The 20,390-nt window shown below is 40.0% G+C and overlaps 1 protein-coding gene across 1 annotated transcript in view; it reads right to left on the minus strand.

Annotated features, from left to right (window-relative positions):
* Positions 1-480: 480 nt before the first annotated feature.
* MDFIC (MyoD family inhibitor domain containing) overlaps positions 481-20,390 on the minus strand; it is a 280,871-nt gene continuing 260,961 nt past the window's right edge. Inside the window, exon 5 of the mRNA XM_073619853.1 lies at positions 481-3,819. Coding sequence (XP_073475954.1) covers positions 3,572-3,819 — 248 coding nt within the window. The 3' untranslated portion in view covers positions 481-3,571. The remainder of the gene's footprint in view (positions 3,820-20,390) is intronic.

Consider the following 20,390-nt stretch of genomic DNA (forward strand, 5'->3'; position numbering starts at 1 on the left):
TGTACTTTCCAGTAAGTCATAATATAATGACACATAGGCACATAATATTCTCTGAAAAGGAAGACCAGCACAAAGTGAAATCAGTCTTCAAGTCCTTAGCATATCACAGTAGAACAATTATTTAGCACAAATATCAGCACAGAATAGTCAGTTATGTCAATCTTTTTTATTTTTAAAAAATATACAGATATGTAAATAATTTTTATTTTTGAAATAATGCTTACTATGAATCCAGTTAACAAAGTTAAAAGGCAACGGAACAGTTAATGGTCTGTCGTTATAAAAAAAAAAAAAAAAAATACAACGTAAAACAAGTAAAACACAAACCGTAAGCATTGGTTAAAGACTACTACATCTGGAGCTATAATATTGATACGCTTTTCACATTGTTAATTGTTTTCTTATTCATATTAAATAAGGTGTAAGTTCTGTATGTCTACTGAACACACCTCATTCAGAAATAAAAGCACAATATAAATATAAAGTGAAGTATTTTAATGTATTTTTATTCTCTGCTACAGAGATAAATATCACAAACTTGCTAATAATTCTAGTGCAGAACAGTAGCATTATACAATGATTTTGCAAGATAGAAGTCACATAGTCAATGACTATACATAACTAACAGTTTTAGAAATGTTTGATCAAAAAGGAAGACGATATTTGTAATATAATGCAATGACATCTTATGCAATGTACAAGATCACTAAATAAGAGACTAAAAAAAAGATATGGTCTTGCGAAGTATCAATTTACAGCAGATGCTGTTTTTAATAATTTTGCTAACAATAAAATTAAAACAAAATACACTTGTCCAAATTTTCAGATAATAATTCTCTCAGGGAATTAGTGAATGCTATGTTATCAATTTCAAAGGAATATACTTGTTATAGTATAGACGATGACATTAGTAATACCATACTAAGAAGTAAAATGTAAATACCTTTGAAGTCCCTGTATGTTCAAAGAGAATTTTTCCATAATGAATACTCAATTTAATGACTAGATATCGCTGTATAGAAAAAATCAGCACAGGGAATAGATAATAATCTTCTTGATGACTGGTTCACTTACATTTACTTTATTTCTTAAGCAGATAAAATGTTTACATTTTTTAAACATTAATTAAACACATTGATTATAAACAGTCTAGCAGATACTGTAGACTTCTAGAAAAAAACACACAGTACCCTATGTTTTGTTCAAGTTACTCAACAAGTAATTCACGTCATAACTGGAGATCTACAGACAAGACCTTAAAGTGAACCTTAACTTTACCCATAGTCAACACAGGAGCAGGTTCCCCTTAGGGCCAGTTCACACTACATGCAGTCCAGCGAGTTTTTTTATGCACCAAAAACGCATGGAAAGTAGGTTATATGGTTTTCAATTACATAGTTCACACCAGTGCTTGCCGTTCCAGTGTTTTCCATTCCCAGAAACAAAAGTAGAACATGTTGCATTTTTCCTGCGCTGGACTGTACTGGAACACTGTAAAACACATCAAAAACGCACTGAAATGCACCGGAACACACCTAAATGCACCAAAAATGCAATGGAGCTCACATATCCTTATTTAAGGTTAAGAAAAATGCACTGGACTGTATAAAAAATGCATCAAAATCGCACTGGAATGCATCAAAAATGTATCAAAAACGCACATGCAGAAAAGCATCTGGAACACATCCAGACTGCGTTTCTATGGTGTGAACTGGCCCTTACAGCAGGCACAATAATCATGCTGTACCTTTTCTCTGTACTCCCACGCCATCCTATTCTGCCACCAGAGACCGTGAGAAATACTCAGTACTTTCAGGAGTAGGGGAACATGTGACACTTCACTCTGCTCCCCACAATACAGTGCTCAGTGCCTGAACATCTAAACACCAGACCAGACAGCTATCATATAAATAACAAGGGGAACATGCATAGCCATGTGTAATCTTCAGTTTTCTCAGGTAGGCCAAATGTGAACCTGTTACTTTGCCAACTAAACAGTAAAGTAATTTATTCCGAGTAAAAAGTAAAGTTAGCACTACATCATGAGAATTACCAGTAACAATTAATTAAAATATCAGTATCTTGCCCATACAGTACCAGCATATTTAGGCAATGCTATTTTTGCAAGAAGGGAGTTCTGGTTGTTCCTTCAGTTAATAAAGAGCAGCAAATATGTGAACATTTTTTATTGGCGAAACATGCTCAGTGTGATTTCCTAGATTCCTGAAATGTGGTCAACTGCATCTTCAAAAATGACACTTTTTGAAATATAAGCTTCATTAGATTGACCCAATCAGTTGTCAGTCCAAGAGCAAATTATCTCTCCTGATAACATGGTTGTTCCTGTGGCCCATAACACAAACATTAGTTTGGTATGATAAACTGGATGGTATGACAACTGGAAGATTTTATTTTCAACAAACATGATATTAAACATGCAAGCTTAGATTTCCTGAGCTTGCATATTAATGGCTGGCATCAGTCTAATCTTGAGGGAAATGGCTAAAAAGAAAATGAACCCTTGCCAATTAACAGTTCCCGCAAAACATGGGGGGTCTTTAGTGCTGGTACCCAGAGACATAAGTTATCCAATTTGACCAAGGTTACCTGATTTGCAAAATAATCAAGTTATGGGTGTAGGGATAACTTTCTTCCAGATAACTGTCTTTTACTGATGTTCACCTATTCTTTTGAAAGGTCATTTGTTTATGATGAGCAGTTGTAGATAGTTAGTGATACTAGGTCAACTCAACATGTACCCCAAGAGCATGTATCCTTAAAGGAATTTAAGGTGTTTATCAATGTAAGAAAATTTATTAGAGTTATCTATGATATATGCATATACAGTATGTGCGATGACAAGTTTGCCCTGATCACTTTTAGCTGTAGCCATGAATACTACTAAAGACATTAGGTCCAAGACATGTCATGCGGAACTATCACCTGCATGCTAAAGTTTAAAATAGAGTTATTTTTGGACATGAAATGTGATCAAGTTATGGATGTAGAGATAACTTTCTTTCAGATAATTGCCTTTTTTTACACATCATCAATCACCAATGTTTAGCTATTCTTTTACAAGGTCATTTGTTTATGACGGGCAGTTGTAGATAGTTAGCGATACTAGGTCAGCGAGTACCCCAAAGGAATGTACTTTAATGGCAGCCACAATATGGTAAGCAAAGAGGAGTGTTGAATTGCTGGTGGGAAAATGGCTTGAACAAAATAACCTTGCACTTTTATACTAGCTCCTTAATGGGATAAGCTTATGGGTTACTGTTCTCAATAGCAGCAGAGCCATGCAGCTCAACATTCACCATATATCTTTTAGGTTTTAGCAATACACGGTGTGCCTGTTATAGCTGGTGACTTTTAATCTCTTATAATAACTAACAGACTTTTCTTCAATTCTATCCCACCTGTTTTTATCCAAGTATGATATCCAGTAAAAGTAGAAAATAAAAATATGTAGCAGTGCAAATAGGATAAGACATACAAATACAAAAGTATTTTTTTTTAGCTTAAATAAAAACCAAATAAAAACTCCAGTTGTTTTAAAACAGTCATAGCTTCATGATGGAAAACAAATTCCACAGCATTCCATGCAAATTTCCAAACAGTCTGAAGATTCACAGCAGGCATCCATTATGCCACAATCCATGTCACAAGGACAGTTGCAGTCATCTCCTATTTCTTCACTGCAGCAACAGCAACATGCTTCAGAAGTGCAGATTCCACAAGAAGCTTGTCCCAGTACAATGTTACAGAGTGTCAGGAACTCGCAGAATAAGCACGCTAAGATACAGTGAACACAGCAATCTTGATAGTTTGAGGAAGCCAATGGTAGGTGGTGTATATGAAAAGAAAAAAACAAAAGCTTTTAAATAAATATGTAAATATATAAAACAAGCAATGCAGATAAAATAAATATACCACATAAAAAAGAAAAACATTAACGAACATTAAATAAATAATTTATCATATATCTGTAGGAAAACATGAACTGTTTATTTTGCCTTACCTTGCAATTTGACAATAGTAGACTCATTTCCGTCCAAAAGCATTCAGCACAACTTCCACTTGTGTTACTTAAAGTATATTTTTGCACAGTATGTGAATATGTGATACTTACCTCTCCCTCTGGTCTTCCACATCTTCATGGTTTTTTGTTGGCTAAAACATGTTCAGCATACTCATACTTGCCCCATGCCTGGGTCCCCATTGTGAAATGTGATTTCTTCTTGAAGCCTCTACCTCACTATTCTATCTTGTAGTAAAGTAGGGTCCAAAAAAAGGAACCCAAGCCTACATAGGACCAGGCATCCGTTGAACACTGAACATATTTGAATAAGTGTAGCTTGGGAAGACAGATGAGATCTCTGTGGGTAGGGGCAAGTAGGTATTTACCCTTTTATTTACAGTCATGGCTCTAGTTTTGGGTTTTAAAAGAATTACTTTATTTTCTAAATGTTGTCACATAAATGTATGATTCAGATGTTGGGTGTTGTTAAAAATAAATATAAAGCTGAGAGAACATGAATAACAGCCAACCTATCTTGCATGTAGAATGAACTTGTCTTTACAAGTTTAGAGCTACATATTTTCAAAATCGTTGAGGTCAAATAATAAATTACAGTAAACAGTAAAATAGGGATATTATTATGCGCCAGTTGCGCTGCACTTTGAACGGTCCCACAGTCTCCTGGGACATGTGTGTTCCAGAAGGCTACAGGGGGAAGGAGGAGGGGACAAACCTTTCCGATAGTAAGTGAGAGTGGGTACCTGTCAAAACCAGGTACCTGCTCCTATCTCCCCACCAAAAAGTGCCAAATGTGGCAGTGGAGGGGGGGAAGGTGCAAACAAGTGGAGTTTCCCCTTCTGGGTGGAGCTCTGCTTTAAGATCTAAGGCCTAAACCAGGGGTCTCAAACTGGTGGCCCTCCAGCTGTTTCGAAACTACAAGTCCCATGAGGCATTGCAAGGCTGACAGTTACAAGCATGACTCCCACAGGCAGAGGCATGATGGGAATTTTTAGTTTTGCAACAGCTGGAGGGCCGCCAGTTTGAGATCCCTGGCCTAAACCCTTAATATCTCCAAAAAAGTCAATTTAAGCCCATTCCCCATTTAGCCTCAGTTCACACTAGAGCATGGTGTGGAAAATTTACTAACCGTGCATATTTCCCGCACCTTGTTAAAAATGAGATGCCTTTGTGATCTGCAGCCGGGGTCAGTACAATGTTAATGACACCCCAAATGCAGGTCTCAAATGCAGTGCATTTGCCTGCACCAAATTGTAGGGTACAAAAATACCATGCAATCTGATTCATGTGATCTGGCTGCAGTGCATTTCCAAAAGTAATGCATGCACTACTAGTGGATCTTGAGCAATAACTCCCTGTGAGAAGAAGCTGCTGAAAAGCAGCTTGGAGATCTGTCTGTGTCTTTGCAAAGAGGAAGTCAAATTGGAAAGCACGAAGCATTGAGGAGATAGAATGTGAAACTCCAGTTTCAAGGCTCTGGTGTCCCACTCTGTGTTGCAAATTTTGGTAATAAGCAATGCTTATATCAATACACGGCTCTAAACAACATAACAACAAAAAATTTTAGACCCAAAAAGAAACCCATAAGGACAATAAAAGGTCTCTTACTAAAAAGAAGGCAAGCAAAAGAGGATCATAGAGCACCCATAAGAATCTTTATTATGCACTTATTTCTGCACCTGCCCTTTCTTCCTGTTTCCGTAATGGTGACCCTGTGATAGAGATGAATTTGGGCGTTCAAAGGAAAGTCCAGTCCAGTCCTGATGATATGGGCCAGGGGGAAGAGCAGGTCACAACAGTAGCAACAGGCTCTGCCCACTGTCCCCTCTCTGCAGGAGGATGGAGACTGGCAGGGCTATGTGTATATGTCCACTCAAAGGCTTTCTTAGTGTCAGGAGACAGATCGGGCCGAGTGTATCAGGTCTATAACTCTTGTGTTGTCCCTAGCCTCTCTGTGTGGGATGAAACCCACCTGATCTGTGTGGATAAACCAGAAAATGTGGGGTAGCAATGTGGTCATGATAATATACAAAAACAATTTGAGGTCCACATTTAAAAGTGCAATAGGTCTGTAGTTACCACACTGAGTATGGTCCTTATCTGGTTTTGAAATTACCATCATTGTGCGCCCTCAACATATCTGAGGGAGAGAGATGGCCACTGGTGATCGATTTATAGGCATGGAGGAAGAATGGAGAAAGTGTCCTGGAAAGTTTTGCAGTAATTATTGGTGAACCCATCAGGACCCAGGGTTTTATTAGCTTTGGTAGAAGAAAGAGCAAAGTCAAGCTCTTTCTACGTGATCAAACTTTTAATCTCCTCGCACATATGTGACGAGATAGAGGGCATGCCTGAGGACTCCAAAAAGGAGGCGATCTCTGAAAGGGGAGCTGAGGATTAGGATTGTCAAGGCTATATCATTTTTGGTAAAACCTTTTAAAAGTATTGGCAATGGAGGCCGAGTCGGTGACCTTTTATGAGTGGTGACCTTGGTCACTAGGGGGTTTCAATTGGGACCTTCATACTAAAAGAGCTTCAAGCTTATTCCCATGACCATCTGCAGGGTTTTCTTGATTTTCCACTTTCCGGGTAAATAGGGAAGCTGCCTGAGTAGACCTTTCTTTTTTCAATCTGGCCCCATATTTAGTGAATACCCCTCTAATAAAGCATTTGTGGGCCTCCCACAGGGTTAAGGGCCCTGTCTACGGCAGGTCATTCGTTTAAAAATATGAAGTAAGCGTTTAGGGTATGTCTGTCATGGTGTTAGGGTCTTTTAGCAGTACCTCATTCAGCCTACAAGGTGGGGTCCTTGTCATTGTAAGAGACGGATTCAACTCCATATATATAGGAGTATGATCAGAGAGAAGCATTGGATCATTCAAAGTGGAATAGACCCTGGGTTGCTCCTTGTGAGGAAAGAATATGTCAGGTGGATGGGGAAGTATAGTCTTTCTCATTGGGGTGGATAAAGCCATATATCTACTAAATTGAGAAGGTGGAATTGTGTTTTTAGTCATCTCAGGTAAACGTAGGAGAGATGGAATGACCCCTTGGATACATCCAACAATGGATTATAGGCATTATGTTCCAGAATGAGAGGGACAAGCTTCTTAAGGAAAAGGAGATGATCCATGTGAAGTAAACGTTTACTAGAGTTACCTTAGTCACCCCAGTTGCCTTGATTATGAGGTATCTGCTGTCATCACCTGCAATCTGTGTATCGGGCTGCCATGGTAGAGACTAAGCAATCGGAATGCTCACCTTGGATACTGAGAAGGGACAGTGGTTTTCCAATGGTAAAAAGCGATTGGAAAATTTAGGAACCTTCCGCAATTGGAAGTGAGTCTACTGCAAGAAGACCACTTGACTATGCATCTCAGCCAAATAGTGGAGGAGATGCAATCTCTTTTCAGGGATATTCAGACCTCAAATGTTATATAAAGAGAATTTGATTTGGTGCCTTCTCAGTATCAGAGACTTGGGACCCATGGCTGGTCTCTTTTTGAGAGTAGTGGACAGGGAGGAAAGAGAGAGAAAAAAAATTGTGTGATTGGGGAAACAACTGTACAGAATTTAAGTAAACAGAAACTATGCTGGGGTGAAGGAGATATGGGCAGTCATTTTGCCAATTTCACGTCCAAATATCTTCACTCCCTATCTAACCTAATGAGATTGGAAGGATCCTATGTGGGGGTACGTCAATACAAGAGCACTAATGTGGCCGTACGCCCCTGCGGGCAGCCGGAGTGCTAGGTGAGCATCATACTTAGAAGCAAAGCAACATAACCTTCAAACATCTACTGAGCTCGGTCCATCTACTTGATGATGTACAAAGGCATGCAGTGTGGAAGGGGAGGCTGATCTCAAGACTATCCTCCCCACATCACCACTGGCCGCTCCCCCAAAGATGGCAGCAGTGGGTGCCTACATCACTGAACAAGTGTCTTTTCTATATTGTCTAAGCAGAGAACAAAGGCCTGGAATAAAAATCAACATTTACAATGCTAGACCTCATTTTGTGCTATGTATGCCTACTATGAAAAATCATCCAGCAGATCATACGTCAATAGGCAGGATTTGACACCATTATGATAAAGGTGCAAAAATACAGGCAAACATGGTGGTAGAAAAGCACAAAGTTAATACAATGCCCCGGACCATTTGGCTGCCCAAAGACCAGAGCACTTTTTGCGATTCGGCATTGCATCGCTTTAACTGACAATTGCGCGGTCGTGCGAAGTGGCTCCAAAACAAAATTGATGCCCTTTATTCCCCACAAATGGAGCCTTCTTTTGGTGGTATTTGATCACCTCTGCGGTTTTTATTTTTTGTGCTATAAACAAAAAAATAGTGACAATTTTGAAAAAAATGCATTATTTTTTACTTTTTGCTATAATAAATATCCCCAAAAATATATATAAAAAAACATTTTTTTTCCTTTTTTGGTAAAAAAAAAAAAAAGCAATAAGCATTTATTGATTGGTTTTGCGCAAAAGCGGTTAAATGCTTTTACCCATTATAGTGTCGATCTAAATACGCCACACAAGTGAACGAGTACTGAGCTCCACTAGAAAGGTTCTTGAACTGTGCAATTGGATACCTTTGGTAATATTAAAAAAAAAGCTTAATAAGATAGATTTAAACCTGCCTCTATTTTGCCAGGTAGACTGTGTACCCATCATTTAAACTCAACACCAAACATGACAAGACAGCATATCACCAAAGGTCAAAGGAGAAAAGTAAGGCCTTGTTGTGTCAAACAGGTTGGCATATATAGAAATTTTATGGAACTAAACAAAGCCCTTCCCTGACATCAGTTACACAGTCAAGCCATGGCACAAGGCTGTGAAACTGAAGAGTACCCTGCAAGGTATAATAGAGACCCATAAAGCCCCGTCAGCTGCAGTGGAGGCTGAAGCCATATGGTCGAGGCTGAGATTTAAGCCACCAATAAAGTCAGATCTGCAGCTGCGTTGATCATAGTGAGCCCCAGATCATCCAGGCCCACTGCAGCTGATGCCATGTGAGGAATACAGAAAAAAAACAAACAACCTCTTCTAATGGTAAAGAAAGCAGGTAGAGAAAACACGGCTAAATAAAAACAGTAAAACATAACAGATGCCAAGGTGAGTAGGGAGGCTGCAAATAAATCCACTCACATTCATCAAAGTCCTGGGTCCGCCAGTCTGGATGGCTGACCAGGGGTAGAAATACCCATTGGTCTGGCTGACTGTGTTCAAGATGGGAGAGGAGAGTCAGGAGGTGTATATCTTGGTTGTTCTCAGGCCATTCCAGCCAATCAGGAAGCATGACAGGTGCAGAATCCAGGAACGGAAACATGTTTGGCAGCAGGGATGGGGATGCAGAGCAAGAGATCTATGTTGCCTGTGAATCAAAAGTTAAAAAGGGGTATCCCCATCAATAGGTTGCCCCAGCCATACAGATCACATCCAGCAAGGTGTGCAGCATGCCTTGCATATGTAAAGTGTGGTGAGAAAGATCTGGCCAAATCTGGGGACCCTTTTACGTAATACAATTTTTTAATTTTTTGTCCTTGATGGTAAAGAAATGGACCTGGCATAGCACATCCTGCTGTGACCCAGATGCCTTGTTTTTTTGGCAGAGGGACCTGATGAACTGTGTCTAAGTCAAGGTCAGCCTCAAGGGGGTTTATGTAAGGTGTTGCAGACTGCCTGGACTGTAGGCTTAAGATCCACTCCTGTCGTGGTTTTTGGAAGGCCCCTGACCCGCAGGTTTTTCCGCCAACTTTGGTTTTCTACATCTTCCAAGCAGAGAAGAATGAAGTTAAAGTGGTGGCAGTATGTGGCACAGGATTCCTCCAAAGCAGTTAAACGGGAAGTGATGGTGTGCCTTGACTCCTCTAGGTTGACCACACTGGCATCCTGGTTGGAGACCTCCTCCCTGACATCTGCCATTTCTTCTTGCAGAGCTCCCTCTATTCTTTGCACCACATATTTCTAGTCCATCTGTGTGGGGAGAGCATCTAGATCTTGCCTTGTTGGCAGTGCAGTGAGGATAGCTTTAAGCTCTTTTTGGCAACAGACAAACATTATTTCCTGTGGTGCTCTGTGATGCATTGGGATTGTAACAATCACTGAAGGTACTCCTCAGACTGGCAGCCTATTGTGGAGTGGGTGGGAAGAGTTGCCCAAGATTAAATGCATCTTAGACAGCATCCTCCTCTCAGACACTGTTGTTAATGACTCCAACTCTAATCCAACAACATCACTGACTTTGTGGATCAGTTTATTGAGTCTGTAGATGTTAGTCACCCTAAGCCTGTTTCTCCAACATGCCACTGCATACAGGAGAGCACTGGCCAACACAGACTCATAAAACATCTTCAGCATTGTCCAGCACATGTTTAAAGACCTCAGCCTCCTGAAGAAATCCTGTAGAACACTTCAGGGTCCTTACTCCAGCCAAGTTTATTATCTATGTGCATCCCAAATAGACTTGTATACTACATACTTGTAATTATCTGCTATATCAACTCCTTGAATGTAGACGGGTCACCGAAGCCTTCCTTCTTCTCAAATCCACAACCCGCCTCTTTTGTCTTAGCCATTTAGATGCAGATAATTATTCTCACACCATGTGACAAAGTTCTCCACCACAGTTCTATACTCAGTCTCTTCACCATCACCAATACATCTCACCACTGCAGAGTTATCTGAAAACTTGTTTGGCCACACTATTCTTCTGGATCACAAGGGTGCACTTATTTCTGCACTCCTGGGACCCAGATTCATATGAAGGCAGGTCAAAAGTCCGCTGTCAGCTGACATCATGGAGCCAAACCAGGCTCTGGAAGGATCTCAACTTTAATCTGCTCAAAGTGGACAGAGAACTGCGTGATCAGTAGCCATGTGATGGCTGAGTTCCTGGTCTTAAAGACATTGGGGGGGCTGTTGCACCTTCGGTCCAAAACTGCAGCCCTATAGGTGAGTATGGATGTTTATTTTTTGATCTTCCACACTTCTTCTTTAACTTTTTTCCTTTTTAATCTTTCATCTGAAGCAATGTAAAGAAAACTCATATTGACACTGAAGTTTAAAGACCAGCTCCAGGCAGACATTTTTGGCAGTTCTTATTTGTAAACAAATGTTACCTCTACTTAGGTGTACTTGAAAAAGTATTCATACCCCTTGAAAATGTCCACATTTTGTCATGTTACAACCAAAAATGTAAATGTATTTTATTGGGATTTTATGTTATAGACCAAGACAAAGTGGCACATAATTGCGAAGAGGATGGAAAATGATAAATGGTTTTCAACATTTTTAACAAATAAATATGTGAAAAGTGTGGCGTGCATTTGTATTCAGCCCCCCTGAGTCAATACTTTGTAGAACCACCTTTCTCAGCAATTACAGCTGCAAGTCTTTTTGGGGATGTCTCTTCCAGCTTTGCACATCTAGTGAGTGAAATTTTTGCCCATTCTTCTTTGCAAAATAGCTCAAGCTCTGTCAGATTGGATGAAGAGCGTCTGAACGGCAATTTTCAAGTCTTGCTACAGATTCTCAATTGGATTTAGGTCTGGACTTTGAGCCATTCTAACACATAAATATGCTTTGATTTAAACCAGTCGGTTGTAGCTCTGGCTGTATGTTTAGGGTCATTGTCCTGCTGGAAGGTTCACCTCCGTCCCAGTCTCAAGTCTTTTGCAGACTCTAACAGGTTTTCTTCTAAGATTGCCCTGTATTTGGCTCCCTCCATCTTCCCATCAACTCTGATCAGCTTCCTTGTCCCTGCTGAAGAAAAGCATCCCCACAACATGATGCTGCCACCACTGTGTTTCATGGTGGGGATGGTGTGTCCAGGGTGATGTTCAGTGTTAGTTTTCCGCCACACATAGTGTTTTGCTTTTAGGCCAAAAAATTCAATTTTGGTCTTATCTGACCAGAGCACCTTCTTACACATGTTTACATGTTTGCTGTGTCCCCCACATGGCTTCTCACAAACTGCAAATGGGACTTCTTATGGCTGTCTTTCAACAATGGCTTTCTTCTTGCCACTCTTCCATAAAGGCCAGATTTGTAGAGTGCACGACTAATAGTTGTCCTGTGGACAGATTTTCCTGTGGACATATTTTCCTACCTGAGTTGTGGATCTCTGCAGCTACTCCAGAGTTACCATGGGCCTCTTGGCTGCTTCTCTGATTAATGCTCTCCTTACCCGGCCTGTCAGTTTAGGTGGACGGCCATGTCTTGGTAGGATTGCAGTTGTGCCATACTCTTTCCATTTTCGGATGATGGATTGAACAGTGCTCTGTGAGATGTTGAACGCTTGTGATATTTTTTGTAACCTAACCCTGCATTAAACCTCTCCACAACTTTATCGCTGACCTGTCTGGTGTGTTCCTTGGCCTTCATGATGCTGTTCGTTCACTAAGGGTCTCTAAGGCTCGATTCACACCTATGCATGTTGCTTTTGAGCGTTTTTGGAGGGTTTTTTTTCATGCTTGCCACGTTTTTGAGCAGCGTTTTTGCGGCGTTTTTGCTGCGATTTTGCCGCGATTTGCGTTTTGCGGTTTTTTTTTTTTTTTTTACAGTTTTTTTTACAGTCTTAAAAAAAAAAAAAAAAAACGGCAAAAACGCATCAAAAACGCACCAAAAACGCTGCAAAAACGGTGCACTTGCGTTTTTGATGCTTGTCCATTGAATTCTATTACATGCAAAACGCTGCATTTTGCATGAAAAAAAGTCCCTGACCCTTTCCAAAAATGCAGAGAAACAAAAAGGCATTGATGTGAACATGTTCCATAGGAACCCATGTTAAAAAATTCCCGTGCATTTCTGCAAAATGCAAAATGCATCAAAAAACGCGCTAGTGTGAATGGAGCCTTACAAACCTCTGAGAGCCTTACAGAACAGCTGTATTTATACTGAGATTAAATTACACACAGGTACAGACACTCTATTTACTGATTAGGTGACTTCTGAAGGCAATTGGTTCCAATAGATTTTAGTTAGAGGTATCAGAGTAGGGGGCTGAATACAAAGGCACGCCACACTTTTCAGATATTTATTTGTAAATAATTTGGAAAACCATGTATCATTTTCCTTCCACTTCACAATCATGTGCAACTTTGTGTTGGTCTATCACATAAAATCCCAATAAAACACATTTATGTTTTTGGTTGTAACATGACAAAATGTGGAAAATGTCAAGGGGTATGAATACTTTTTCAAGGCACTGTAAATGTAAAAATACAAATGGTTTACAGAATAATAAAATACAGAATTTTGGGAATGGCCGAGAAAGGGGGCGGATAAACAATACTAATTCTTTGGTCCATGTCCAGCTCTACTATAAGGACAAAAGTACAGGTAAAGAAAAGTTGTGATTATAAAATACAGTGCCACAATGTGGACATTTATTAATATACCTGAGCAGAGGTAACATTTGTTTACACATAGCAACTGACAAAAATCTTTGTGATTGCTTTAGCTTTGAAAATACAGTTAACTGATCAGTATTCAGGTATGGAACGTACACCTGCAAAAACTATACAGCAACTCTGTTTGACCTGGCAGACTCTGAAAGCAGAATTTTGACACTGGCTAAGGTTACACTGGAATTTTTCTTCAGTTAATAACACTTTGATTCTATCAGACAAGATATCTTCTCCCAAAAGATGTGACATGAAGTTCCCTCATCCGACAGGATCAGAGTTTTACCACTAAGGCTCGGTTCACATAGGGGCGACTTGTCAGGCGACCTAGTCGCCTGACAAGACGCCTCCCGTTCTGTGCTACGGAACCGTTCTAATAGGAGCGACGCAAGTCGCTCCGACTTAGAAAAAGGTTCCTGTACTACTTTGGGGGCGACTTGCATAGACTTCTATACAGAAGTCGTTTTGCAAGTCGCCTCGGAAGTCGTTTGCAGGTCGCCTCACTGAGGCGACCTGCAAGTCGTGCCGCCCCTGTGTGAACCGGCACTGACTTCCATGCAAAGATAATAGAACATTTGCCAACTCAGTCAGGAATTTAAACACTGCAATTTTCATTTACAAAAAAGACAGGAATGCAAATCTCTCAGATGACCCTAGCTAAAGAGAATTTTGCTGTTTGTCTTGAATAATCCACCTTTTGGGAGATCCACAATTCCTCAAAACATGCAAAAACATTATGAAGTGTCTGCCAAGTGATAAAAAACAGAACAGGTTTATTTCTGCACTCAAAGCCAAAATGCAAAACTAAAGTAATCTTAAAAAGTTTACAATTCACTAGGTCACCTGTGACTCCCCATGTGATCAGCTGTGCCAGGAACAGTACCTAGTGCATGGAAGCCATGAGGCTTGGTAAAGCCTTGAGTCAACACTAATGCCCTGTACACACGGTCAGATTTTCTGATGGAAAAAGTGCGATCGGATTGTGTTGTCGGAAATTCCGACCGTGTGTAGGCTCCATCAGACTTTTTCCATCGGAATGTCCGACACACAAAGTTTGAGAGCAGGCTATAAAATTTTCCGACAACAAAATCCGATCGGTTAAATTCCGATCGTGTGTACACAAATCCCACGCACAAAGTGCCAAGCATGCTCAGAATAAATTAAGAGACGAAAGCTATTGGCTACTGCTCCGTTTATAGTCCTGACGTACGTGTTTTACGTCACCGCGTTCAGAATGATCGTATTTTCCGACAACTTTGTGTGACCGTGTGTATGCAAGACAAGTTTGAGCCAACATCCGTCTGAAAAAATCCATGGATTTTGTTGTCGGAATGTCCGATCAATGTCCGACCGTGTGTACAGGGCATAAGGCTCCATGCACACTGGACGTTAAAATAATGTTATAAAAACGCCGGTTGCTTTGCAGTGAGTCTTGCAACGTTTTTTAATGTCCTTGCAATAGAGTTTATTAGCATTTTTTATTATTATTATTTTTTTTTTCAATGGATCAAAAACATTTTTGAGCGTTTATCGATGTTTATCTGCGTTTATGAGCGTTTGCCATTTTTTGTGGTCAGAAAAACGACTCCTTCAAGCAATTTTATGGATTTTTTTTGCATGGACACATAGGATAACATGGAGGGGAGTTTATGGGCTGTTAAAAAAAAACACCCAAACTCCCAAAAACGGTCGTTTATGAACTTCAGTGTGCATGGAGCCTAAAAACGTTACATTTCTATCTACATTAGGACAGACTTAGTTTAATGGAATTGGCTAACATCAGTAATGCTTTATAAAAAAATAAAAAAAATAAACTTCATCTGCAGTACTTTTATTGTCCCTTTATTGTATCTACAGTGGGATTTTTAGTAGAAGAAAAGAATCTGGTGAGAAACCAGATAAAAATATAAAACCAGTGGACATAACAGACCTGAGTAGCTTTGCTTTGCTAATATTTTTCCAGCAGTATGAAGCAAAGCTCATCTCATGAGGCTTTTAGTGAGTTTTAATTGAATACATTGCAGAGTAGCTTAAATTTTAGGTAGGATCTGTGAACTTGGGTTACTTAAAAGTTGAAATCCACGGAAATAAAATATTGCTCTGCTTTTCAATAAATAATTGTTTTTCTTTATGCAAGCAGTGTATACACCTAAATTTGACTTGCTATCAACCTCTGCAATCTACTGTACATCACAGCTAAGCCTGGAGAAAGAAAAGCAGCACAAAAAGCCAATACGTTGCATTAAAACTCATGCGTGCTAGAAAGAGACATGCTGATAGGAGAAGAGGGCAGAGTGTCAAGAGAGATGAGCTGATGAGTGGGCTCATTTTCATTTTACTGTCCAGTAAAAAGCCATGGGACAGATAAGACCTGTAAGCGTTACTTAAAAGAGAAGTATGGCTTTTTAAAAAAAAGATAAAGATTTATACCCACCTACGTGGATGCAGCATCGATCTGATGCTGCATCTGTTTCCTGCTGGCTCTGCTCTGAGAACTGAGTAATCGAACACCACTGTTTCCCCCCCACTCTGAGCAGAGAGCGGTGATGTCAGTGCAGCACCCATAGCAACAATGGTTAAAGTGGTTGTAAACCCACTTTATCCTTTTCTGGCAATCCCCTGTGTTAAATAATGCAATGTCTCCAGTGTCTATGCTTTATTAACGCTTTCATGACTAAGCCTATTTTTGAAATTTGGTGTTTACAAGTTAAAATCCGTATTTTTTGCTAGAAAATTACTTAGAACCCCCAAACATTATATATATTTTTTTAGAAGAGAGTCTAAAGAATAAAATGGCGATTGTTGCAATATTTTTTATCACACGGTATTTGTGCAGCGGTGTTTTAAACGCAAATTTTTGGAAAAGTGACACTTTCATGAATTTTAAAAAATCCAAACAGTAAAGTTACCCCAATTTTTTTGTATAATGTGAAAGATGATGTTACGCCGAGTAAATAGATACCAAACATGTCACCCTTTATAATTGCACGCACTCGTGGAATGGCGACGAACTACGGTACCTATGAATTTCCATAGGCGACGCTTTAAAAAATTTTTACGGTTACCAGGTTTGAGCTACAGAGGAGGTCTAGGGCTAGAATTATTGCTCTCGCTCTGACGATCGCGGCGATACCTCACATGTGTGGTTTGAACACCGTTTACATATGTGGGCGCGACTTCCGTATGCGTTTTCTTCGCTGCGCGAGCTCGCGGGGACGGGGGCGCTTTAAAAATTTTATTTTTTATTATTTATTTATTTTATTTATTTTTGTACTTTTATAAATTGTGTTTAAAAATTTTTTTTTTTTTTTTTTACTTTTATTGCTGTCACAAGCAATGTAAACATCCCTTGTGACAGTAATATGTGGTGACAGGTACTCTTTATGGAGGGATGGGGGGTCTAAAAGACCCCCCATCCCTCCTTTACACTTCAAAGTATTCAGATCGCCGAAAACGGTGATTCTGAATACTGTGTACTTTTTTAAATTCGGCGCCATTGGCAGCCGAGTAAACGGGAAGTGACGTCATGACGTCGCTTCCGCGTTTACAATTAGAAGGCTGGAACGAAGCCGCTCACAGCTTCGTTCCAGCCCGCCCCCAGCCGCCGGAGATTCCCGAATGGACACCGGGCCTCCCGATCGCACGGGAGGCCCGGTAACAGCGGCGGGAGGCGGCGGGAGGCGGCGGGAGGGGGGGGATGTCCCCTCCCGCTCCTCCGGTATAACAGCCGAGCGGCTTTTAGCCGCATCGGTTGTTATATTCGGGTAGCCGATCGCCCGCTGAAAACAACGGTACCGGGATGATGCCTGCAGCTGCGGGCATCATCCCGGTATAACCCCGGAAAGCCGAGGACGCATATGTGCGTTCGGTCGGCGGGAAGGGGTTAAAAAAATACCCTTGTATACCTTATTTCCGAGCGCCGCTCAGCGCTCAGGTGACTGCGCATCGTTCCCTCTTCCGATCTGACAGCTACACTGGAAGGGCCCGAGAATCCCCCGCTGACGTCAGTTGGGAGGAGGAGAGGAGAGAAGTGGCCAATTACGTGGGCGCTGAGCGGCACTCGGAAATAAGGTATACAGGGGCATTTTTTTAATAAAGCACAGACACTGGAGACACTGCATTATTTAACACAGGGGATTGCCAGAAAATGAAAAGTTATTATAGCAGCAGGAGGGAACGAGCGGGCACTGTCACAAGCTGTCAGATAGGGAGGGGAGGGGGGAGAGTACGGGGGAGAAGACATAGAGCGGATAATGAAGGCACATAAACTGACCACAGTGTCAGGGCTCAGCAGCCATGATAAACTGTGCTCAGTTTACAGGGGGAGGCCAGAACCAGGCAGGATCATTTTTTTTTCTTTTTTTAACAAATGCTTTAAAGTGAAACTGGTTATGATACACACACAAGCATGTGCATATCCACCTCTATTTGGTTGGCTTGACTGAAATGGTTCATTGATTGGGCTTGTTTATGGTACCTTGTACCAATGGCCACCAATGTTTCAAAAATTATTCAATGTATAAAATTACTAATAATTGGGCTCATGGTCATTTCTATTTTAGAAATATTAGAGATATTGAAAAAAAGAATCTAGGGGGGAGATGGGCGGAGCCTAGCGGAGCAGACATGCATTGTTAGGGCTCCACACCGCTGAGGAGAGAAGAGAAGGACAAAGCGGAGCCTGCAGGCTCAAAAGGTATCCATTTGAACCTTTTTGGCCCAGGGAACAAACTGTGAAAGTTTGGGCAGGAAATATGGTACTGGGAGGAAACCGTGGCAGAAATAAAAATCACCTCACAAAGAGCTCACAGGCACTCACTGCAGCTTAAGCAGCTCCAGTCACCTCACAAGATACAGCATCAGGGCGCTCTCACAGACAGAAAACATCACAGCAAGACTCTCCATTTGAGTCAGATACAGAACAAATCCTCTCACAAACTTCTCCACAAGCCTCCTCAGCATCCCCAGTAATATTATTACAATTTGAAAAGATGCTTCATAAGGCTTTAAAACAAACCTCAGACCAAATAACAAAAAGCCTAACCAAAGAAATAAGAGAGCTGGGAAACCGCACCGCAGCCTTAGAAATAAAAATGGATGAAATTGAAATTACAACCCAAGAAAATATAACAGAATTGGAACAATTAAAAGAAGAGAATTTAATACTTCAAACTAAGCTCGAAGATTATGAAAATAGAGCCAGACGTTCAAACTTGCGCATAAGGGGAATACCTGAAACTGTGACAGACCTGCAATCTACTATTACTGCTCTATTACAAGAACTAAAGCCAGATATCCCTATTGAACGTTTAGAACTGGACAGAGTACACAGAGCCCTCACAGCCAAAAAGAAATACGGACCCCCACGTGATATAATCACAAAATTTCATTATTACAGAACGAAAGAACAAATACTAATTGCTGCAAGAGAAAAAAAGGAACTTAATTTTCAAGGACACAATTATCAAATTTTTGCTGACCTATCCCAACTTACTATTACTAAAAGACGATCCATGAAACCCCAACTAATGGAACTGCAACGCCACAACATTATGTATCAATGGGGCTTCCCCTTTTCAGTCAGATTTAACTACCAAGGTACAATTTACAGAAGCAGATCAGCAGATGAACTACAACAAACCCTTTTAAAATTAAATCTGACAGAACCCACAAGCAGCAACTCTCCCACACGCAGAAGAATGGCATCATCTTCACCTTCAGGCAGCACCCAGAAAATTCCAGAACAAAATGGGAATCATCATTCTCACAAAAGAGGCCGTTATGCCACATCATCCATGGACCAAGAAGATTCAATGGACTGACATCCTAATTCCTGATATCTCTTCTTTTATTATACTAAGAGATGGTTCTCTATAAAAAACCTGTATTTATAACTGAATGTAACTGCATTCTGATAGTCACACACTGTGTGGGATCATGTTACATTCCAGTTATATTTTTTATTGCTTCTGATTCATATAGCCTTAGAATATATAAGTGAAATAAGGAAATTCTTGTTCAGTTATATATTATCAGGTAATAACAATAGATTTATTATTTTTTAGGACAAATATGTTCAATAATCCAGAAGTAATGGAAGATTTTTCTTTTTTTTTCTTAAAACAAATATATTATTATCTAACTAGTTCCTAGAATTATGTTTTTGTTTATTCCAATCTGAGGCAATACAACCTCAATTTTATGAGTTAACATATCTAAACAGTTACATATAAATAAAAAATGTAATTGTTTACTCTAAAAGGGTTAAAATCCCAAAATAATTCAAACTATCTTCATCAATACCAAAGTTATTAACAGTACCTTTCTAACTGCATTATTTAGCCTAGGGCAAGACTAACCATATACAACCACCCTGGAATAAATAATTTCAACAAAAACTATATTTTGCACTCCAATTAATGAAACATCATTTTGATGTCTTTTGACATAGCACTTCTCTCCTGTAAGCGGAAGATCCGTGTACCCCCATTAGCCCTCCTCATTCTCCCAACCATATTATGTGGGAGTGTGATGAAGGCACTTATTCCCCTGAGAGAGATATTTATTCTCTTTCACGGATAAATTGTGATTACTTGCAAAAAATAATTTATACAATGTATCATCTAATATCATATGTTTTTTGTTTACTCTTTACTCCAGAATTCACTGGTTTCTTTTCTATCTATTCATCTCTTCAGTCCACACAGGTTGATCTGCGCAGTCAGCTCTGCATAACAAAAAGTAAGTCAAAACTATTTGATCTGTTGCCATGGCACCACTGAATATACTTTCCCTGAATGTTCAGGGAATAAATGTCCCTCAAAAAAGGACCAAAGCCTTCTGTACTTTCCATAACAAGAAGGCTCACATAGTATGCCTCCAAGAAACACACTTCACCAAAGATTCTACTCCAAAATATATTTCTCCTTTTTA

This window comes from Aquarana catesbeiana, linkage group LG03, assembly GCF_042186555.1.
Source record: "Aquarana catesbeiana isolate 2022-GZ linkage group LG03, ASM4218655v1, whole genome shotgun sequence".
In the NCBI taxonomy this organism is placed as follows: domain Eukaryota; kingdom Metazoa; phylum Chordata; class Amphibia; order Anura; family Ranidae; genus Aquarana; species Aquarana catesbeiana.